The sequence below is a fragment of the Coturnix japonica genome, chromosome 5, assembly GCF_054131305.1.
Source record: "Coturnix japonica strain WE chromosome 5, WE-NBRP24, whole genome shotgun sequence".
In the NCBI taxonomy this organism is placed as follows: Eukaryota; Metazoa; Chordata; class Aves; order Galliformes; family Phasianidae; genus Coturnix; species Coturnix japonica.
In genome coordinates this window covers 52,025,418-52,048,755 of record NC_140667.1, presented here as the reverse complement: position 1 = coordinate 52,048,755, position 23,338 = coordinate 52,025,418, and the positions used below count along the sequence as shown (strand labels likewise).

Sequence of the window (23,338 nt, the reverse complement as noted above, 5' to 3'; positions counted from 1 at the left end):
ACTTCATAAAGTCCAACAAAGAGAATTGCAAAGCCCTGATAAAGGATGGTCACAAGTCCTAGAACAGGGTGGGAGCTGGAAAGCAGTTCTGCAGGAACTCCCATGGGAGACCTGGAGGGCAATAACCTGAGCATAAGCCAGCAATGAGCCCTTACAGCAAAAGCTACATTAGGAAGAGCATCTCCAGCAGCCAAGGGAGGTCATCCTTCTCTCCTCCGCAATAGTGAGGTCACATCTGGGCTTCTTGGTTCAGTCTTGGGCTCCTCTGTACAATGGAGTGTTGCATTAGGCGTGCACGAACACTCGGGATGTAACGCGATAGGCCCTCCCCTGCTCGGTTATGCATATGTAGAAGGAGTTATGCATATGTAGAAGGGGTGTAGACGAAGTAGATAGCGGCTTATTTAAACCGCTAACACACACAATAAAACGCCATTTAGCTATTCACCATATTGGTGTGAACGTGTAGTTAAATGGGCCCCGGCTGGAGGAGGCCGGATTCGCGGAGGCTTAACCCTTGAATCCTGGCGTGAAAGGGACCACTGGTAACAAGTGGTGCCCCGTGTGAGGACGTTAGGATTCAAGGCGTTGGACATCCTCTGCATGCCCGTCGGATTGAGAGAGTCTGTGAGGTCGGCGGCAGGCTACCGGCGGTAGGACCGTGGTTTCGGGGCCGAGCGAACTTCTTCGTCTCGGATCGACTATGGAGCAAGTCGTAAAGGTATTGCTTCAATTTTGTAAAGACCATGGTGGCAAGCGTGTTCCTTCTAAGAAGGACATCGCGGCCATTATTAGATGCGTAGAAAAGGAGAGAGAGCTTTCCTCTCCTTGGGAGATTTTGGACCACAATAAGTGGGACTCTTTAACTTTTTCGCTCTGTGAACGCACAATGAATGAGCAGAAAGATGCTGAGCTCAAAACGTGGGGGTTGGTGCTTGGGGTGCTGAAAACGGCTTGGAAAGAAGGGAAGACTGATGCTCAGCTCCGGGCTGCTTTGGGAATTGGGTCGGGAGGCTTTTTCTCTTGCAGATGTGAGGATTTGAAAGACAAAGACAATGTGGAGCGCGACATCCCGACCGCAGCCATCACTCCGGCTGAACAACAACCAGATGGCCCTGTGCAGCAGCATTCCACACATTCCACATCCTTATCTCTTGACCAGCAGAAGCCTTCCTCGGAGGCCCCATCACGGTATCCAAAGCAACCTGCGTTCCTTCGCCCATCCTTGGGGGTGGGGAAGGGGAGTGAGCAGGGGCGAGAGGATGGGTCCCTTCCTCGAGATGGGATGGGTTGTGGGTGTGGCTCCGCCCCGGGGGGCTGGGTGGATAGGCGTAACCAAGATAGAAGCCAATCCACATCAGCGGGGGCGGAGGCGGAGGCGTTCCTAGTCATCATAACCCTTCCCCAAGAGGGTGGGCTGTTCGTCCGCCTCTACCTGGGAGGAGGGGGAAGGGAGAAGAAGAGCGACCAAGTCACGGATTGGTCAAAGATAAGGGAGGCATTCCTTCTTGTCGTTAATTGGGGGTCCGGTCAGGGGGCCCTGGGCTCGAGTGGAGTCTCTGAAGCTGAAACAAGACCAGCGGATAAGAGAGCCACGGCAGTCGGAGTCGGTTAAACTGCTGTTAACAACTTTGAGAAGTCCTTTTTCATCTATGCTTTTGTTTGTTGTGGTTGTGGATTGTGATTGATATCAGTCCTTGGATGTGTTAAAACTACATAATTTGGTTATGGCTTGAAGATTGGTGGTTTAAGTAACTTGTAACGTATCTTGGAATTTGGAAAGTTTTGTGTGTGCACCTCTTGGGGAAGTGAGAAAGTAATTTTTTGATGTTTGTGCTTCTCCAAGAAGTTTATTGCTTTTGAAAAACCTAGAAATGTTTGCAGACCTTTTTTCAGGTCATCCTGGATTTCTGGTACTTCCTTCACAGTGATAATCATTCCTTTCTTTCACCTCTTTTTGTCAAACTGATTATGATTCACATGTAACTCCTCCATAGTGTTTCCAAATGAAATGAGCCAAGGGACCTATCTAATATCTGTTAGTTGTGGTTACAAAAGAAATCTATCATAAAGACCTTTGTACTTGTTTTTCAGTGTCAGTTCCAGCCCAATGGTATCAGTGGACAATAATCACCCTTAAAACTATGCTACTTAAGCAAAAAAAAAGAGGGAATAGAGATGGCACTTCCAGCAGGAAGGCTTGCTAAAATGACATATGTATCGAACTTTTAAATCAAGGATGTGATGATGGGCAACAACCTGTAGCCCTCACTTCATTTCAGTTAACAAGGAAAGAGTGAAAAGTCATGGAAAAAATATGATAATATTAAAGAATTTGGAATCAGGTTAATGGGAAGGCCCATTCCTGCTGATAACTTGGAGGAGAGCAAGAATGCTTAGGATAAACTGTATTGGTTATTGTCACTGTCTTTGTGATTGTTAAATGCAAATGGTATATGAAAATCTTAATGTTATAGGGATGTGTAAACATGAATGCTATATGGAAGTGGAATTATTAATGTTATGTGCAACTGTAATTGAGGGTACGAATAGTGGAATTGTGAAAAACAAAAAACAGGAAAAGGGCTACAGAAGAACAGTGAGTTAAAATATCGAATGTGACCTGCTCTAGCCAGAGAAGTTTAAGTGCCAGAAAGAGAACGCAAACCCCCGCACTGCCCCCCCTCACTGCCTACCCCCCTCCTCCGCTGCTTGTGAAAGTAAACAAATCGTTACTTCCGAATGGGGACAAAAGCAAAACATTGGGAGTGCAACTGCCCCTAGTTTAGTGTGAATCACTACCCCTGCTGGGACCCGAATTACAGACAAAGTAAGTGATAATTTGGTGTGGGTAGTAGAGGCCCGAGACAGGGATAAGAATGCAGCACCAATTGCATTCAGAGTAACACAGACAGCTCAGCTGATTGAGCTTTGGTCATACATGAACCCATGGTCTCTTGCCACTCACTCCAAACCGCCTCAGTTTTGGTGGGTTTTGCCAATGGCCTATATAGTATCTGCTCACACCCATGCCAGGTGCACAAGCTAGATATCCCGTGATCATGCCAAGATGGTCTGTCTGGCAGGAATTGTTACAATCTTTCGGTTTTCTTCCTCTATGTCTGCAGAGCTGTTTGCACCTCTGAAGGTCTCTTGCTAGTGCCAGCAAGAATGTCTTCATTTTCTCCCAATAATATACTCATTTAGGGAACTAGGGTAGAGGACTTGGACAAATTTGTTGATGGAGCTTGGAAATTGTATGGAGGGGGAATTGTGGTGGTGGAGTTGGGAGGAACGGTGGCAGCTGTACTAGAGCAGGACCTGAAGATCCCAGGATGAGTTTTGCCCCCAGTGGGCTGAATGCAACGTGCACACAGCAGTGCAAAGATATTTGTTTTCTGACAGTTACAGGTGCATCTCACTCTATACTGCATCAAGAATTATTACCCATAGATGATTTTTGTAACTATAGTAGGAGTAGGTCAACAAGAAAAGCTTACCAATTAAATAAAACAAAAAGAAGAAAGTTAAGGGTAAAACAAGTAACAATAGGAATAAGTAACTATAGCTGTAAATAACTTCCTCTGAGTAGTCTGTATTGTAGAGAGATCTAATATAGTGGTTTGTTAGCAAGAATTAAAACAGGAGAGAATCTGAGATGGGTGAGAAAGGCAAAGTGCACTTTGAAGCAGGGGATGCCCTGCAGGCACTGCCTATCACATTCACCACTATTGTGTTCCTTCTCTCTCCTTTTGGTGGTTTAGCACCTCATAGTTGTCGATAAGTAATAATACATTAGCTTAGAAATTTCCATTTATAGAATTGTCTAAAATGAATGCTTGAATGAGTGTGTATATGTCAACTCAAAAAATTATGACCTTACATGTAACCTTATGTTTAGTGCATTGTCAGTCAAGGTTTTGATTGAGTGATGATTATGTTAATATTTAAGTCCCCTGCAGCTCAGCGACACTGGGCCACTGCCATCGTGGTCCTTGGTGTGCCGCGACATATCAAGACAGACAATGGCTCGTGCTTCATCTCGCGATCTACTCAAGAATGGCTTGAGCATTGGGGAATATCGCACTCGACAGGAATCCCTGGGAATTCCCAGGGGCAAGCAATTGTGGAAAGGGCCAACTGACTCCTGAAGGACAAGATACATGTCCTTGGGGAGGGGGAAGGTCACAGAGGTAGGATTCCAGTAGCCCAGCAGGCGAAGTATTGGCGCAGCACATTATGCAATCAATCATTTTGAACGAAGAGGTTATGCCACAGTAAAGTATAGAGAATAAGGAAAAATTTTATGGGTCCTGTCAAGAAGAATAAAACCTGATGTAGTCATCACCCAAAAGGGCGGTCTGGGAGAAACGGAAAACTAATCGAAAGCTGAGAACTTTTCTTTCAGGCATACTGTTTTACAGAATAGAGCTGCAATAGATTTCCTGCTGCTGACTCAAGGGCACAAGTGCAAGGACTTTGAGGGGTTGCTTACAACTTACGATGGAAAGAGTGCTTAATGAGAGAATGGAGTTCCAGCGGATATACAAGAAGCTTTGCGCAGAAGGATGAGCTGTATAATATAACCAAAGATGCCTTGGACATACTGTTTAGAACACCACTAACATTGTTAGACATTGCACCACTTATCTCTGCATGTTTTGTAACCTGTATACCTCACTTTATAGTTAATATGTAACAAAGTTTAAATTGTATAAGGACTAACACTTTTATATATTAGGATTAGGATCGGCGCTTGCGTTGTAACGGGGTATGGTTTTGTTAAGCATGGGGGGGGGGAGATGTTGCATTAGGCGTGCACGAACACTCGGGATGTAACGCGATAGGCCCTCCCCTGCTCGGTTATGCATATGTAGAAGGAGTTATGCATATGTAGAAGGGGTGTAGACGAAGTAGATAGCGGCTTATTTAAACCGCTAACACACACAATAAAACGCCATTTAGCTATTCACCATATTGGTGTGAACGTGTAGTTAAATGGGCCCCGGCTGGAGGAGGCCGGATTCGCGGAGGCTTAACCCTTGAATCCTGGCGTGAAAGGGACCACTGGTAACAATGGAGGCAGAAGGGGTTGGAGCATCTGTTGTAAGAGGACAGACTGACAGAGCTGAGCCTGCTGAGCCCGGAGAAGTTCAGGAGTATCTTACCAACACTGATGGGGAAGAGAAAGGAAACTGAGCCTGACTCTTCTAGGTGGCACTCAGTGAGCAGACAATGGACAGTGAAATACAGGAAACTCTATTTAAACATAAAAAGAAAAAAAAGAAAAAAAACAGCAACCACAAAAGCAACAAACAAACCCAAACAACCCGCACTGGAATTGGTTATGCACTGTCAGTCCCTGGAGATACTCAAAACTCAAAGCCCAGTCAGACACAGCCCTGAGTAATCCACCCCAGCTGATCCTGCTTTGAGCAGCACTTGGACTAGATTACCCCAAAGCTCTCTCCAACCTGAACACTCCTGTGGTTGTGTGACCTCCCAGGTTATGGATGTATTCTATGACAGGAAGAGCAGCAAGCTGTATCAACAAACTTTGCCACTGAAAGAGTTAGATTAGTTGCTAGAATCACAGCAGCCAGCTGGAGAGAAAGTGAGTTTCTGTACAAAGGCCTGCCAGTGTAAACTATTGTTCCAGAACTTGATCTCTATCTGTGGGTTTTCTTAATGTGCCGCAAGAACATGGGCATCATTAGGCACCATATTAGCACCCCGATGAGAGCTGCATGGCTGGCAAGGAGAGGGGCTGGCTGCCCCAGCCTGAAGGCAGCGTTTAGCTGAGCTTCTCTATAAAAACATACAAACCCTGTGCATGGGATGCAAAAATGGGAGAGAAATAAGGAAAGGCTGCTCCTTCCCTTCCATCTCCTGGTTAAATCGAGACTGAGCTCACTTTTTAAATCAGTCTCACAAGTAGGGCAGGTCTGCCTCATTATTTACTGAGCATTTGCACTTGAAAACACTATACTAAAGTACACTGACTGCAACCCAGAGCCCAGCTTTAGGCCTAACAGTCTGGTCTGTTACATCAGAGGAATCTATTTTAGCTGGAATATTGTTTAGGTTTTAGAGCCCTCTTCTATCTAGGTGACATGAAACGTTAGAAGCTAGAGCTAGATAATCACCAATTACATCTTTTATAAAACTGCCCATTTTTAATCAAGGCCAATTTCATTATTTAGATAGACCCGTTTGGGAACAAAATTAGTTTCTATGCTGGCTTCATTTTTCATCTTGGAATCCATTACGTCCGTGAATGCTGAGCTATAGTTTATTTCTAATCCTGCTGGTGTTTTTGCTGTGTGCACAATAAATTAACCTATAAGAAAGGATGTCCTGTGCATCTTGTTACTGCTTCAGCAGTTTTCACTTCAGTCCGCATTACTCTTCACTGTCTTCTTTCTCGCACGGTTCTGCACATCAGCTCGCTATAATTGCCATCATCCAAATTGCAAATTCAGCCTGTTTGTTTCTCACATCCAAAACAGGAGCACAAGAATATAGGTTGGGTAAGCTGAGCATAACTGCGGTTTGACAGAACAATGTCACTGGATCCAAATCTAGCAAAGTTTGTAAGCATAAACTTAATTTAAAACACACTGGGATTGTCTTTGGAAGAACACTTTTAATATTAAGGCTTCGGTAGTAATTCTTATGTTTAAATTATGCACAAGCCAAAGAACTTAACTAGACAGAGGAATGACCTCCAATACTAAGCGCAAACCTCCTCGTCTTTCAGAACCAAATGAATTCTCTTATTATCCTCACACTGCAGTGCACTCCTTAGACTCAGATTTTGACTGAAGATTTAAAACAGATAATAGAAATGTGACGCATACACTAAGTGAAATTTCAGATATACGGCTTTTTCACTTTCAAAAGCAGCTTCACTGGAAGTAGTTCACTCTTAGTAAATTACCTCTGACAAGTCCGAATCTCACCCATAAGCCACTCAAATACTACAGCTTCTGCTCAGAGGAATATCTAAAAACTCACCGTGCCCGGTCCTTGACAAAGAACAAGAATTAGATTCAAACTGAAAAGAGGTGATGCTGGGAGAGGCTGACATTCAAAAAGGGTAGGAGGATAAAAGAGAGAGAAAAATGACAGACCCAGTCTGCACCATTACTAAAATTAGATCATTTCTTTTGTTCTCCTGAACCTTCTGCTCTATTTGCCAGGAATCATATTAGCAACAGAAACTGTGAGAATCTGTCCGACCTTATTAGAGAAGCTGGGCACAAAGAAATTATGAAAATCCTTTTTAAATGTACTTGTACGTACAAAGGAAAAATGGAGAGTTTTTGAAAGATAAGATCAAAACCCATGTCGGGGTTTTTGCATATTGTGTCCATAACTGGACATCAAACTAACAAAGCTTAATTAACAGTACTTAATTAACAGTACTGAGCACAAGCAAGGAGCAGGACTTTACCATCTGCATCAATATTGATACAGCTTTTCTGCTCCAGACAGGGTTAAACATAGGCATCCTCACAAACCTCTCCTCCAAAACATTCATCCAAGGTCCAAACATTGCCACCTGTGAGAGCTCCAAAGCACCCCAACTCATTCCCACCCCCTCACTGTGATCCTAGCAGAGATGAAATTAATGACTTGCTGTTAGCACGGTGAAGCATGGGAGGGGTGGATATCATCAGCCTCTAACCATTAGGCTAAAAAGGTATTTGTTCATGTAAAGTGGGAGATTCCTCTGCAGGCCTAAAGGTCTGTATCAATATAGGAGCAGCTGACGGTGTATACAAATCATGCACTCCTCAGTACTATGGGAATTTCACAAGTCTCCACAGTGAGATCCCAGTGATGATGACAGTGAGATCATCAGTGATGATGGAGGCAATCAGAACCCAGGCCCTCATATGTTGGGGGTGTGAAGGTGACCATTCTTGACTGGGTGAAGTGCACTCACTGGCTTGCATGCAGATGATACAGATTCAGTCCTACTACAAGCGCTACAACTTGTCCTGAAGCTCCAAGAGCAAGATGCAGTGTGCTGCTGCAGTGACATGCCTTGCACACGGTCTGCCTCCATTCATAACCACATCTACGTGGCCGTGGACTGTGGGATAAATGACAACTGTGACGCCCTCATGGCCACAGGACTCTTACACTCTGTCAAACCACAGACACGGAACATCCCACAGTCAATCCTGGGTTGTCACTTACGATTTTAGCAGTACACACATTTGCAATCTGTAGTTCTTTTTCCGTCCCCTTCTCCTCAGATCAGTGACAGATTCTCAAAGCACAGCAATCGGAAGAGACTTCCAAGACAAATGAGTAGCTGACTGAAAGTTAATACTTGACTTGATAAAACTCACCACATGGATGACTGTTACACTGGCTATACTACTTCAGAAATGCAACTAAAAGCCCTTGGCCCTGGGGGAACGTAGATATCTTTCACACAGAACTATTATAAACTTTTTTTTGTAAAGTAGGTGGTTTATTTTTAAAGGGATAAACTCATCCAGAAAGAAGCAAACTCCCAATATTCCATGGCTTCCTGCCAGCCGAAGGTCACACTGTCTGAAGGAATTACTTCCAAGGGAGCCATGATAAACTAGTTGTGGATAACATACATCCAGCATACACAGCTTCTTAAGAAAGTAAACATAGAAAGTATAACCTGTATCGGCTAGTATATAAATGTAACAGTAACCTGTAACAGTTTGCAAGTTTTATTTTATCTGACCAAGAAAGCTCCTCTAACTCTAAGAGAAATAGGTTAATATGTTCTCATTTGCAGTAATTAGATTGGAGTTTTCACTGACTCTATTTTTTATTTACACTTCCGTAAGAGAAAAATCACTGGAAATGAGGACAGGCAAGAATCCCTCTTTCTCTAAGTTTTGAAGCACAAGCCGCAGAGCTTGTCTTTAAATAAAGCTTTTGTCTGCTTACCACTGAAAGTGCCGGAGGATTTACGTATTTCAGTATTTCAATAGGATTGCAAAAGACGCATTTCAAGGGCAAGGTGTGAATAACCCTGAAGTCTGAGATGCTGGAGAAACCAAGCAGCCTGAGATGAGCATCATCCTACCCACTGTGCTCCGCTGTCACCTGCACTATGGACCTCCATCAGAAAGAAACACCGTAAATGTCAATCGGTGCAATTGTTTCAAAGAATTTATAACGTGAATATTAAGGTGGACAGCTCGGCCGCTTCCCTCAGGCGGCAAAATGGCGGCGGTGCTTGTGAGGAGCAGCCGTTATCCAGCACCGCCCCCGGCGGGGAGGAGCGCCGAGCTGCGGCCTGCGCCGTGCCCGCCCCTGAGGGAAGCGGCGTGTTGGGGTGCGGGGCAGCGCTCTGCCGTCCTCCTTCCTCCTCCTCCTGCCGCAAGCTCGGCCCCGTCCCCCTTCTCCTTGAGCCGCTCGGAGCCCGGGCCTGAGGTAGGTGCCGCCTCGCGGAGGCTGTTAGCACGGCTGTATCCCGCCGGGCCCGGGATGAAGAGCGGGGGGCGGCCATCCCGAGTGCCTCAGCCCGCTCCTCGGCCCCTCCGGCGTTACACACTGCGGGGAGGCGATGGGGGCAGCTTTATTTCTGCTCCCTGCAGGTGAGGCTGGTTGGTGCCGGAGGCAGCTCGGAGGTGCTCGGAGGAGCTGATCCGTCTGCTCGTTCCCAGCTGCGGCCTGATGGCGATGGGGGAAAAGCTCCCACCGCTCCAATGCCAGCGGGCTGCCATTGAGCTGCGCCTTTACCCGCAAGAATACAGGGATTTTAGCACAGGTGCACATGGGTATGGACATCCCCTGCACCTCCATGCGTGGTGCCTTTGTGGGCCTCGTGGAGGGGATACTGGGGGTAGAACACTTTGAGCGGTGTGGTGGTGGTACAGCCCTCGTATCGCTCATGTTACAATGGTCTCCACGTCGCTTCAGTCCCTGCCGGGGATGACCAACTGTTGTCCGCAGATTGTTTGGGTAACCAGGCGAGTTGTCAGCGCTGGGCCAGGCCTGTATGTTAGGAATGTGTGCTGGAGCCAGGTCCTGTAAACACTTGCTGCTGTGTGGAGCCCTGTTGCTAAGGGCTCTGTGCAGAAATAACCAGACAGGTCTGAGCACCTTATGGAAGTCCAGAGGTGTTACCTGACCGTGTGGAGCCGGCAGGATCCCTGATGGTGTCCCTGCCGTGTTTCTTGAGCTTAAGTCATGAGCTTTGTAAATAAACTCACTTCCTTTTCTGGCTCCTCTTAGGTTTTGGAGGATGGCCAAGTGGAACTATATTGTTTATGTGCGTAGATTCTGTGTCTCACACACAAAGATGTCTATTGTTTACACTGAAACTGTAAGAGGGATGTTTTGTTAACATTTGGTTGGCAATACATACCAACGCAACGCGAACGAAGGCTTGAAACAAAAATAGCCCTTTTTACAGTGAGCTGAACATCACAGCTGCCAAAAAAACACAGTTTTTAAAGGAAAATGATGCACCTTTTGGTTCTGTGTTTGTTTGAAAGCTCATCTTCTGTCCTTTACATACATATAAATCTGCTGTATTTAACTTTGGAGCTACTTAGTTTTGTGTGTGCAAATAGTCCCCGGTGTTGGTGGAGGGTGGTTGAAGAAAGCCTGCAGGGCCCTGTGTTTCACTGGGGTGTGTATTGGGGTGGTGTTCCCTGAAAGCAAGCTTCTGGTTGAGCTAATGCATAGGAATGGCCTTTAGAATCTCTCATTTGCACTGTTTCTAACTTAGTTTCAGAATGATGGGTAACTACCTCTGCACTTATGTGACTATTTGCCCAAATCAGACTCTTCTGTTTGTCCGTGGAGATCTCTGACAGGATTCACTGAAACTGGAGCTCCATAGCAAGATGTGATTGGAACTAGCCCAGGTGAAAAATAAATCTGTTATAGGCAGACGTTGCCGTGTGGGGACGAGTGGTTTTCTCGTTTCCCAGTAACAGGTTAGATCATCTGCTGGCTAAAGCTTTGAATTGTTAACATGTTCTTTAACTCAGAAATGGTCTTATGGATGTTCTTGTGTTTGCTGCCCAGTTGTATTCTAGTAGCAGGATCTCTGGGTGCATTAGGACAATTTCTGGTACAAACACATCAAAATTCCACTGGAATTTGCTACATGAAAACAGGACAAAAGAACTCCCTGTCTCAGTTCTGTGTAAGATTCAGTAACGTTTCCTCCTTCTTTCTGCTCTCTTACAGGAAAAATGATATTCATCCAGCATTCCTGAGTATTAAGAATGGGTCCAGATGTACCGCTGCTCAACGATTACAAGCAGGAGTTCTTCTTGAAGCGCTTTCCACAGACTGTGCTGGGAGGTCCCCGCTTTAAACTGGGCTATTGTGCCCCTCCTTACATATATGTGAATCAGATCATTCTTTTCTTGATGCCATGGGTGTTGGGAGGAGTAGGAACACTTCTGTACCAATTAGACGTTGTGAAAGACTATTATACTGCTGCACTTTCAGGAGGACTGATGTTTGTCACTGCGCTTATTCTTCAGATGGCAAATCTATATGCAAAACAGAAAACAGTGACGGTAGAAAGAATGCAAATCCAGAATGCTCTAACAGATGAAGATGAGTTTGAATTTTCCAGCTGCGTAGGTTCAGAGACAGTAAAATTTATTATTCCTGGCAAGAAGTATATTATCAACACTGTATTCCATTCGTTTCTGGCAGGGGTATTGTGCGGGCTGGGAACTTGGTATTTGCTGCCAAACAGAATAACCTTGCTATATAACAACATTGGAGGAACTGTTATGATCTTTGTGTTTGGATGGGTGACTGTATGTATAGCAGAGTATTCATTAATTGTAAATACAGCTGCCGAGACTGCTACTTTCCAAGCACTGGATACCTACGAAATCACTGCTCTGATGAGACCTTTCTATATTTTTATCTTTATTGCAGTGGATCTTGCACACAGGTAAACCGAACACAGCATTTTGCTAATTAAAGCAGTAGTTATTTTATATGTATTTTTATGAGAAAGGTGCAATTATTCTTCTGAGGGAAATTAATCAACTGTAGGATGTCCAAAAGAAGGCAGTGTATGTCAGATTTTGATGCTCTACACTTTGTGTAATGGGATGTTCTTAAATTGCTGCAGTTTGTCATGTAAACTAGAAAGACCCTGAGCAGCTTCTAACTTAGGAACAGGTAAAATTGCCTTCTGCAGTGTCCGTTTGCTTATGGTTGCACTTCATGCAGTCTTTCTCCTTGTCAAGCAACAATGATTTCACTTAGTCAGAAAATGTGTTCATGTGACAGAGGTGCTTCAATGTGTTATTGAAAAAAAACATGTTTGATTTTGATTTTATTAGTTTTGCACTTGAAGATGTAGTTTACCCCCGGTTGCTTTTTCAGTTGTAATGTAGTAATTACGCACATGTTCTTGGACCCCAAATAGTTCCCTCTAAACTCATGAACAGAAAATTCAGGTGTTCTTTAAATTCCTGAGAACATTCTTTTGAGGCATGTGTATTTATTTACTAGGAGAAACAGAGCAGTCCAGTATCTTAGCAGTCCACCTGTAAGTCAGTTTGCTTGCTGATCAACTGTATATGGCCTAGAATGTATGTCGACTTCTAATACTGATCTTTGTGATTTTACGGAAGGGTTTAAATACTTTTATGTACAAAATTACATTATTACAATCTTACAGTTTTCAAAGATGGCAGTTGAGGTCTTATAGATTGAACACGTCGTGTTTGTGCTTCTGGATCGACTGTACTGTCAGCAAAAAGCCCTTCCCCGTATCAGCTCTATTTTCCTTCTCAAAAGTCAAACACGTTTCTTCTTTCCAGGTTTGCTGTCAACGTACCCATTCTAGAGCAGGCAAACCAGGTTTTGCACGTCGTATTTCTTTGTCTGCCGTTCTTGTGGGCAATGGGAATTCTGCCCCCGCTCGACGCACTTTTTCTATGGGGAATGGAACAACTGTTGGAGTTTGGACTAGGAGGTTCACCTATGTCAAGTAACACAAAGTAAATTTTGTTTATATAATGATAAAATATAGCGATATTGTTTATAACCTTTTTCTTTTCAAGCAAATCTTTTTTATTTTCTCCTTCACAGGTTGTTAGTAATGTTTCTCATTTCTGCTGGAACAGCAATAGCATCGTATTTCATTCCCAGCACTCTCGGTGTGATCCTCTTCATGACTGGATTTGGGTTCATACTGAGTCTTAACCTAAGCGAGATTGGTTTTGCCTTCAAACACACCCTGAGCAGCCGTTTAGCCTCCAGCAAATCTAAAGCTATGCATAGTGGTCTTAGAATGCAGCTTGGGTGGAGGGAGTTGATTTTTTATTTGACCGTACTGACCCTTGCTCTCACAGAAGCTGGCCTGCTGCATCAGTTTGCAGGCTTCTCATCGTTTTCCAAGGCCAGTCCCCAGGCTGTAGTGAGTTACATTCTGCTCCTATTACTTGTAACTATGTGGATTCTTAGAGAGATTCAGAGAGTGTACTTGTTTGGAACCTTCCGAAACCCCTTTTATCCCAAGGATATCAGGACTGTGACTGTATTCATGGAGAAGCAAAGAAGGCTAATGAAAGTTGGTGTTGTCAGGAGGATTTTACTAACACTAGGTAGGAATACACACTATCTGTTGTTTGTTAGATGATGATTATAGGAAGATTGAAACAACACTAGAATTATTGTATGTGCGAGACTGTGAATGAACTGAGAAAAACCAAGTAGCTGGAATTATTTGTTGTTCTTGCTGAACTGTACATTGAGGCAATTCGGGTTCAGAATATTTGCTTTGGTTACCAATTTATTTGTTTTCTAAGGGGTAAACTTTAAAATTTGAGATTATTAAAAGTCCAGCTCAAGAAGTAAGGCCTCCTAGAGGATTGTAGTTATAACTCAGTATTCACTTAATAATAATAATAATAAAGGCTTTTCTTGATTTATTTGTTTTTTTCTTGAGTGTTTGGAGTCTAAAGTGACTTGAGTGTCTTCAGGTGAACTGAATTTGTTAGCAAACAGAGCAGTCCCCTTTCTGGTGGGGTTAGGGACAATTGGTTTATTTTGAGGGAGCCAAAATTTGACCTAAATTCCTTTAATTTCATAAGAAGTTCCAGTCTGGGGGAGCGGATTGACCTAGGAATATTCCCTTCTCCTCAGGGAAACAAAGAAAGTAACAATGAGTGAAAAACAAGCACTGATGTAAATGTTTGCATTACCATTAGTGCAAACGTGTTGCTTGATGTCTTGGAAGCGTATTACTAAGAGGAGCTTGCCATAATGAAAGAAGGAGTTCTCTTCTTACACTGAGACTTTATTCTGCAGTAATACTGCTTACCTCTGTAAACTTTATGTTTTTGAAAGGAAATCAGTCGTTCTTTTGTTTCCATTTCAGTGTCTCCGTTTGCTATGATAGCATTCCTGTCACTTGACCGATCGCTGCAAAACCTTCATTCTGTGTCTGTCTCCATTGGATTCACAAGAATATTTAGAATGGTAATTTGAACTTTAATTACATTAGCCTAAGAAATTCTCTTTAGCTTTATTTAAGATGACTCGGAAGAAATATTCCAGGTCAAGAAAGCAGAGGAAAAATAAGCACACTTTTTAAATGTACTTTTAATGTGTCTGTGTTTTAGGTATGGCAGAATACAGAAAATGCCCTACTGGACATCGTGGTTGTGTCGATAGTGCAAATGTTGGTGTTCAATCCAGACCTATGGTGGAACAGGAGCCTTGATACAGGAATCAGACTATTGCTGGTAATTATGATAATGTGTATTTTAATGTGCATTTAGTTGTAGTCTAAACTCTATTTCCTCTCCCTCCCCTATTAGAAATGTACAGAGTCCAGGATCCAGCAGGGACTAAAAAGCTACATACTGAGACATGAGCTGCAATAAAAGTCAATGATAATCACCCTTCATTTTCTTAAAATTAGTCCCAATAAGTTGGTTTTAGCAGTGCTGAATGTAGCGTGTCAGAAAATACAAATAAACACATGCATGTTGTGTGTGTCTTGCAGGTTGGTATCCTACGGGATCGACTGCTTCAGTTTGCCTCAAAGCTGCAGTTTGCTGTAGCCATCCTTTTGACATCATGGACAGAGAAAAAACAACGCCGTAAATCTGCAGCCACCTTAATCACGCTGAATGTGGTTTTCTTCCCAATCCTGCTGATCTTCATTGCCATCTCTGCACTCCTTTCTTCTCCGCTGCTGCCTCTCTTCACACTACCAGTCTTTCTGATTGGGTTTCCCAGGCCAATCCGAAGCTGGCCAGGACCGGTGGGTGCTGCAGCATGTGTTTGCTCTGACACGGTGTACTACCAGCAGATGGTTCCAAGTCTGGCTCTTGCTCTGCAGTCTGCATTAGCAGCCGGTAGCCTAGGTAGGTATGGCAGCTACACCCTGATGGAATGTAATTAATACTTTGAGAAATGTGATTGTGCTGGAACACAGCAAAATCAGCATCTGGTTGATAATGCTTTTGAAGTGATTAGGTTAAATCCTGATACCCAGAGGTTTTTCACTGAGGAAGAAGTGATTACTTCCCATCCTTGTGCCACTCTACTTCTTAGAAGTATTTCCTTAAGGGATTCTCTTTGTTGCCTTTAAAATAAGCAAATAAGCAGAAACAAAGAGGCAGTGAAGCAGTATCAGTCTTGATCTTTCTGTAGTGAACAAAAAAGATGGCACACATTCATCCCACTTATATAGAGACAGCAAATAGAGTTCTCTTGACAGTGGAGAGAAGGAGGTGTCACGCTGCTCTTTGTGTTTGTGTATGTGCATGTCTTTCTCTTCATCAGTCCCATTATTTGGGGGCTAGAAGGTGGTTCTACTAATTTGGTTATGGTAATGAAGTAGGATGAATATGGATGGAATGTCTGTAAGGTGTATGGTGCCACCTAATAGCGTTAGCAGTTGAGACCAGAACCAGCTGATGAAACTTAATGTCATATCATGTAGGGTTGTAACAACACAACATGATGAACATGGTGATGGGTATTTCATAGGCTTATGTAAATAAAAAGGAAGAAATGCTGCTTTTTTCCCAGCTGGAGGCAGAATAACTTGAACTTGCAAGCTCATTTTCTAGACGAGCAGTCTTTGTATAGTAAAAATAATCAAAAGCTCGTTGCCCTTTGACGAAAGACAAACATCTACATAAGCCTCTTAGAAAATGGCTTGCAACTAGAAAAGTTGGACTGGTATTTAGATAGAGTGGAACTTAATCACTCTGTTGTGAAGACTGAATACAACTGCTTTACTGGGAAATATTTACTGCAGTTTTCATACTATTAGAGAGATGTTTTTTAAAAAAATAATAACAGAAGGGAAACTATTTTCCCTCTAAGGAAGAGAGACATTTCATTGTCCAGTCCATCAGCTCTGTGTGCATATTCCATATTTCTCTCTGGCCATTGTGACTTTGGTGGCACACATACCTCAGGTTAAATAATTAAAAACACTAGTCTTGATGGAAAAAGTGTCTTCTCTTTAATGGGAGAATCTGTGAACGAATGTCTTCAAGCAAGAAAAAAGGTTGTGTTCTCCGATGAGTTAAAATATGAAGATGTTCCACTTTGTGTGTCTCTATTTTAATTTAAAGCCATACTTTTTTCTATGTAAAGAAGTTTTAGTAGCTTTAACAGCTAGTACGAAAAATATTAAAGTCTTTGCAAAATGTTAGCAAGAAAATGCACTTCATTAGCTCACTGGGATAGAAAAGGTTACTTAAATTTTAACTGCAGCTTAATGGTTGGTTTCACTGATTCCATCTTACAACGTTCTAAAACTGAAATTCTCTATGGCAGTGAGTGATCACTTGGATGTGAGAGCTGAAGCAAGTCATAAATTGCTGCAAAGGTACCTCATCAGGCTTCCAAACTGCATCAGAGTGTGAGGAGTTGGCAGTGGTCGTAACTTAGATACGTGATAACCAGCAGTTGGTAGGAAGTTTGGCATTGCCTCTCCTACTGAAATAGGTTCGTAGAGAGAAACAATACATTTGTCTTAGGGCATAAGATCTCTGTAATTTTTATAGTGATCAGCACTTTGTGAGATTTTTTGAGCATTATTGACTTTGATCCGTGATCTGATGTTGTTCAGAACTTAATTTGCAAATTTCACTTCATTTTTTTGTGATTTCTTTTGGTGATGTCAAATTTATGACATCCCATTTTTCTTTTCCTTTTCTTGCTCATTAAACCTCATGCAGTTGGTGATTGCCCCACTCACCGCTTTGTTCACATTGCACTGCAAATATTCTCTGCCCTCAAGGGAATCAACAGCTGCTCCCAACCTGAGCAGAATGATTTAAATCCTGTGTTTTGTCTCCTGAATAATATAGTTTTTAATCACTGTAATGCAGGCAAATTAATTCAGGAACTGGTAGTATAGGTACTGACTTACACTGAACTAGAATTTTCTTGTTCCCTTAACTTTGTACTCCACAGTAAGCAGCGCCACTGAGGTACCCATATACGAGGTGGTGATTCTTCACTGTATTCAACAGTCTCAATAATTTTATATCTCCTTGTGACATTGATGGAAACTGTGCACTTGTAAATGCAGCTAAATCATAGAATCACAGAATCACAAGGTTGGAAAGGACCGACAAGATCATCTAGTCCAGCCGTCCTCTCATTACCATAGCTACAGCAAACCACTAAACCTCATCTTGTAGCTCTTCAACCAGACTCATCCAGAAGGTGATCTTCAATCACAAAAGACTAAGAAGGGAATTGATGGTGGGGTTGCTTAACCCTGGTACAGTGTGAATATTGTGGTCATGCAGTTCTGTCAGGCTTTCACAATTTTCCACAGCTTTTCAAAGACAGCAGCACAACTTCTAGACCAAGTTTTGCAGCTGACTCCTTTAAGGTTCTAGGGTACTAATTAGCCAGTTATAATTAATTTTTATGTTGATGCTTTGTGTATGCAATTGAGTTCCTTAGCTGGCATGTGGAAGAGGCTTTCACTGATAGAATGCTATGGTAATACTATGCTATGGAATGCTATGGTTAGTTTGGGTTTTTTCTTTTTCTTCTTGTTTAGGTCTCTCTCTACCTGGATCGCATTACTTGTGCCGTTTTCAGGATAGGCTAATGTGGATATTGGTGCTGGAAAAAGGCTTCACTTACTGTGGTGTTAATATTAAGGTAAGTGCATGCTGAGGATTTACTTCTGAATGTTCTGGAATCATGCAGAGATTTTGCTGTATTGCTGTTGAACAATGTAACTACCTGATGTTACAGTCAATTGTTTAAGATGAGAGTTCCATCTGTATTAACCAGTCTTGCAGCTGACATGCCAAGCAGGTGTAAAATTATCTATTTTCTGTCTTGTAACATTTTTATTAGCTGATAGAGATTTGCATTAGGCAAATTCTTGGCTTTTTCTAAAGCCACTTATCTGTGCCTAACAGTGTAGCAAGTGTCTGGTTAGATTTGTAGGTATCTCCCCTCTGGAAATACTGATAATGGAGCACATCTTCATTTGTTGGGAAAAATACTGTTGTAAGAAAACAGGATATGGACTGGTAAAGACTAAAAGCAGATTGTTTTCATTCCTGTAGGGACTGGAGCTGCAGGAAACATCTTGTCATGCTGCTGAAGCTCACAGGGTGGATGAGATCTTTGAAACGGCCTTTGAACATCAGGAGCAAGCAAAGATTCTCTCTCTCAATCACCATTTTGGACACATTTTGACTCCTTGTACTGTTCTACCTGTGAGACTGTATTCTGATGCCAGAAATGTGTTATCTGGAATAATCGACTCCCATGAGAATTTAAAGCATCTAAAAGATGATTTCATTAAAGTGCTTGTATGGATGCTTGTCCAGTATTGTTATAAAAAGTCAAAATCGTGGGAAACTCTGGGCAGTGCAGACAGGAACAAGAAAGGACCATTTGCAGGAAAGCAGCACAGTGGTGCGGTAGGAGCACCCAGACCCCCAAGGGATGAAGAAAGCTTTAGCATTGATACAGTAGAGGACTGGACTGATGATAGTGATATTTTTGATCTCGAACCCAGGGGCAGAATGAGAGACAGAAAAGAACCTCGGCATTTGGGAATGACACCAAAAGTGCATCTGTCTATTCCAGGGTCTGTAGATACACAAAGCCAAGGTGTCCTGCAGGAAATGTTGCCAGAAGATAAATTACACAGAGCTGTTGTGCTTGGGCTTCCTGCCGTAGACAAAGGAAAACAGCAGGAAGTTTTACCACAGGTTGAGTTTAGTTGCTCTTACTCAGAGCTACTGAGCATCCCTGAAGAATGGAGAACGGCCCCATTGCCTCCTTCCAAAGTCCATGAAATGAGGGAGAAGTTTCCAGAAGAATGGTACCATTTCATTCTGAGTCAGCTGGATTTTTTTCACCTGAAAGACAAGCCTTCCAATTTACTTGATGACCTTATGAAAGATAAGGCTTTACAAGACTTATACGTCCATGGTGTATTATCGTGTTGCTTTGGTCTGTTTGGACTGGATAACACGGTGCCTGCCCCCAGCCACGTGTTCAGAGCGTACACTGGTGGTATCCCTTGGTCTGTAGGCTTGGACTGGCTGACTGGCAAACCAGAGCTGTTCCAACTTGCATTAAAAGCATTCAGGTAAGTGCAGAACACTCTCTCAGATTTGAAAAATGACATAGGGAGTGTTCAAGAAACGTTTGGATGTGGTGTTGAGGAATATGATTTAGCCGGGAAGTATTGGTAATGGTTGGACTAGATGATCTTCTAAGTCTTTTCCAACCTTGATAATTCTGTGATTCTGGAGTACTGAACTTTGAAAGGTTTGCAAAGAGTAGTTCATTTTAAATCCATCTCATTTACAGGCATTTGTAGCTTCTTTCTATGTAAATATTGCCTGTGTCCCAAGGCCACAAAGCCTGTTGTATGGAGTTTCCTTCTTTATGCATTTCCTGCTTGCAGCTGCCTCCAACACTCAAAATTCAACCCACTTTCTCTGTCCACGCCGCCTGGGAGAATTGCGATGGAGTGAAATGTTTGGCACTTTCTATTAGCAGGCAGGTAACAGTGTTTGAGGTGAATGGAAGATGTTTCAGCTAATGTGCTTTATGTCTGGCTGAGCTAAAAGCATCTGCCCACTAACTGAGAGTTACTCAGCTGTCAAGAAGTAACTGACAACATTAGTACTGCCTGAGAGGCTTTCTTCCTCCCCTCCTTTGCAGCAGTACTTACTGTATGTCTTTCTGTGCCTTTCAGATACACTTTTAAGCTCATGGTTGACAAAGCAAGCCTGGGTCCAGTTGAGAACTTCAAGGAGCTCATTAACTATTTGGAAGAATACGAAAATGACTGGTACATCGGGCTGGTGTCAGATCTCGAGTGGCAGCAAGCAGTTCTCCAAGAAAAGCCATACCTTTTCTCTTTGGGGCATGATCGAAACATGGTAAGAAGAATCACTAGCAAGCAATGTCAAAGCTTGGTTTTCTCTTCCACTGCCTTTTGGTTTGTGTGGAGTTTTGTTTTGTTTGTATGTGTTGTGTGTGTGCTTTTTGGTTCTTTATTTTTTGTTCTGTTCCAAAACATGAAGGCTGTGCCGCCAAATTGTATTAGACAGGAGCTGACATCACCGTTGTTGAAAATAGCAAGGCATTGTTCTGCAGATGCTGTGATATTCAGTGGTTGTGTTCCGGAATGGAAGAGTTGAATCAAGGAGATGAGTTGATGCACTTTGCCATTTTAGAGAGCCAGTGCTCATAGCAGGAATGTCCCAGTGCTTCAGAGCCTCAATCAGTGCTTTGTAACTGAGGTGCCTGTGTGACTCCTTGCAGAAAATAATGAACGTTTTGATGTTTGTTTTTGAAGGGAATTTACACGGGGCGAGTCCTCACTCTCCAGGAACTGTTAGTGCAAGTGGGAAAGCTCAATGATGAAGCTGTCCGAGGTCAGTGGGCAAATCTGTCCTGGGAGCTGCTGTATGCCACGAACGATGATGAAGAACGCTACAGCATCCAGGCACACCCAGTTCTGCTGAGGAACCTCACTGTGCAAGCTGCAGACCCACCTCTTGGCTATCCTGTTTATTCTTCTGAGCTTCTGCATCTGCCTTTGTTCTAGGCTGTCTGTAGCACTTCTTTGTTGTTATTATTTTCTATTTTCCATTTGCCTGTTGGGAAAGATGCCCATGCTACATTTATACACTAGAAGTAAGACTGAGAATCGCGCTGGGTGGCAGTGCCAACCCAGTGTACGTGATTTGCACAGAAGTGGTGCTAGCCAGAACCTTCAGCAGGCAGGGAGTTCTGTTTTCTTGCTGCTGGAGCATTTGAGACACCGTTGCCAGTGTGGCTGACAAGCCAGGAGATGCTGAAATTCTCTTCTCCAGGTTAGAGAAGAGCAGCAGGATTCTGATCATTAGCGATGTTTGGTGCATTCTTATCTTCGTTGGACAGGTGACTTGCACTGACAGGTTACAGCTCCCTGCAGAACCGTCAACCACAGAGTTGGTAACCAAAATGTATATATGACTATTTATATGATTTATTATTATTTTTTTTTTAATTCTGGCCATTTTATATTGGACTGAGTTCAGTTTTAGTATTTGTTATAATATATGACTTCGGGTGATCTTCCTTAGTTGTAGTAAGTTATCTGATGTGCTTTCATGAAGTTCTAAGGGAGGATTTTTACCAATGTACATGTTGTGGGGGGCAAAGACATTGACAGAGAACAGTTTGCATCCTGACACATTAATAACCCGTATGGCCTGCAGGAGAAAGTGGGCATGTGTGGTTGGGAGACAGCTGGAATTTAAGTCCAAATACGTTCATTTTATTTCCTTCTTCCAGTACCCAGCTGTATAAACTGTTGTGTGTAACCCATGCCCCCATCATTAAGCAGTCTTCCACAAATGCAGTCAGTGCTGTCTTTGGCAGATCATTATGGATTTTTTCTTTATTTTTATTTAATTTTTTACCTTAGCAGAGCTGAGGTACTTTGGTACCCAGTACTTTTGGTACTTTGGTACCCAGTACTTTAGGTACTTTGCAATTGGCAATTGTTTTGTATTATTACAGGTCTCCTTTAAAACAGGCCTAGGTCATCTCTCCAGTGCTCAGTTTATCCTGGTCCTTACCACCAGTCATTAGAACATAAATGCATTTTCTCTGTAGGTCTGTAGTTACAGTGTTCGTTGTTGCTGGTTGAGCAGGATTAAATGCTTGTCTTTAAGCTGTAGAATCGATATAAAGCATGTCTGCTCTGTGACTGGTGTGGTGCTGGTATAGAGAACCCTGTCCTGCATAACTTGGAGCCACATGTATCACTTCTACTCCTCTCCTTTAAGATGTTTTCCTGTTGGATGCAATTTGTCACAGGATTGTGCGCTACTGACGTGGTTATGAACTACGTGTTTTCACCAGTGAAGTACGCAAACCCTGTAATGGAACTCATAAGTGGTACCAGAACACCCACCAAACCCCAGAGTTACAACCCTCTGACAGTACACTATGAAATTCACACAGTATTCATGGAGTCCTGGTGTGCTGCAGGAGCATCAACAGCAAAGTGCTGATGGTAACTACACAAATCCTTGCTTGCCTTGTACCTGGAAGCACAGAGTGGTGGACACAGACCTGCTGGGGGCTTTTACAGAGCACCTACTTCAGCTACCGGTCAAGGACCATGAATGGCAAATGTTTTATCCAACTTAAAACATTTCACACCAGTTGCAAAGGTTGGGATTGTTGGGTTGTTTTCTTTCTTATGTCTAATTTAAACCTCCCTGCCTCCATGTGTGCCTCCTACTGACTTACCTTCACACATTTAATTCTTTTGTTTTCTACTTTGTTTTCTGTAAACAGAATAAACTTGTTGAGAAAAGACTGAAGAGAGCTGCAGTTGTTTTCTCTTGCTTTCCCTGGTTCTCTCCATCTGGTACCCAGCCTTATTGAAAAGCATTGCTGGTAACTGGTATTACTGGCCCCGGTGTTCCAGCAGCGATCTCAATTGGTACCAGATGGAGGAACAGAATTAGTTCTGTGCAGAATTCCTGTTTATGGACAGACTCCAGTGCTCTGTAACATCCTGTCCCCTGCTACCGCAGGCAGCATGTCCTGCAGCCCCTCATTCATGAACATACACCGATCCAATTCACACGTTGCAGTTTGTTGTGTGACAGCATCACACTGATTCTCGGTAACCATTTTCTGTAGCCCTCTTCAGAATCTATTTTTTGGCAGAACTGCTGGTTAAAGCCTCTTGGCTGCACTGCAGGTTGATGCAGCTGAGTGCCTCTGTTACGTGTGGTGCTCTCTGTGTGCATGTTTGTTTTGGAGCATTTCTTTGATGTATGAGGAATTTACAGCACCTTCAAGCCAGGTTTGT

The 23,338-nt window shown here is 43.0% G+C and overlaps 1 protein-coding gene and 1 long non-coding RNA gene across 8 annotated transcripts in view; one reads left to right on the top strand and one right to left on the bottom strand.

The window, feature by feature from the left end:
- Positions 1 to 9,295, bottom strand: part of LOC107315413 (uncharacterized) — a 53,700-nt gene extending 44,405 nt beyond the window's left edge. For 3 of the 4 annotated variants that reach the window (XR_014946832.1, XR_004307303.2, XR_014946833.1), the window contains exon 1: positions 8,947 to 9,295. This is a non-coding gene — a long non-coding RNA (uncharacterized LOC107315413). The remainder of the gene's footprint in view (positions 1 to 8,946) is intronic. The other variant, XR_014946834.1, reaches the window with a different exon arrangement.
- Positions 9,296 to 9,307: 12 nt separating this feature from the next.
- Positions 9,308 to 22,841, top strand: PCNX4 (pecanex 4). 4 transcript variants are annotated; one of them, XM_085549617.1, is made up of 12 exons: positions 9,308 to 9,435; positions 10,739 to 10,877; positions 11,206 to 11,932; positions 12,813 to 12,992; positions 13,084 to 13,598; positions 14,375 to 14,475; positions 14,619 to 14,741; positions 15,005 to 15,368; positions 18,041 to 18,144; positions 18,561 to 19,597; positions 20,213 to 20,399; positions 20,819 to 22,841. In XM_085549617.1, the coding sequence occupies exons 3-12, from the start codon at positions 11,244 to 11,246 to the stop codon at positions 21,068 to 21,070; spliced, it is 3,552 nt and encodes a 1,183-aa protein (XP_085405743.1). In that variant the 5' UTR covers positions 9,308 to 9,435; positions 10,739 to 10,877; positions 11,206 to 11,243; the 3' UTR covers positions 21,071 to 22,841. The 4 variants fall into 4 exon arrangements, with proteins under 4 accessions (XP_085405743.1, XP_015721250.1, XP_085405747.1 ...); XM_015865764.3 differs by lacking the exon at positions 10,739 to 10,877; XM_085549621.1 differs by lacking the exon at positions 13,084 to 13,598.
- The last annotated feature ends 497 nt before the right edge of the window (positions 22,842 to 23,338 follow it).

Coding starts and splice junctions, on each gene's coding strand:
- PCNX4 (XM_015865764.3), top strand. CDS start 11,244: ATGGGTCCAGATGTACCGCTGCTCAACGATTACAAGCAGGAGTTCTTC. Junction 13,599..14,374: donor GAGGATTTTACTAACACTAG/GTAGGAATACAC, acceptor TTTCCATTTCAG/TGTCTCCGTTTGCTATGATA. Junction 14,476..14,618: donor TCACAAGAATATTTAGAATG/GTAATTTGAACT, acceptor TCTGTGTTTTAG/GTATGGCAGAATACAGAAAA.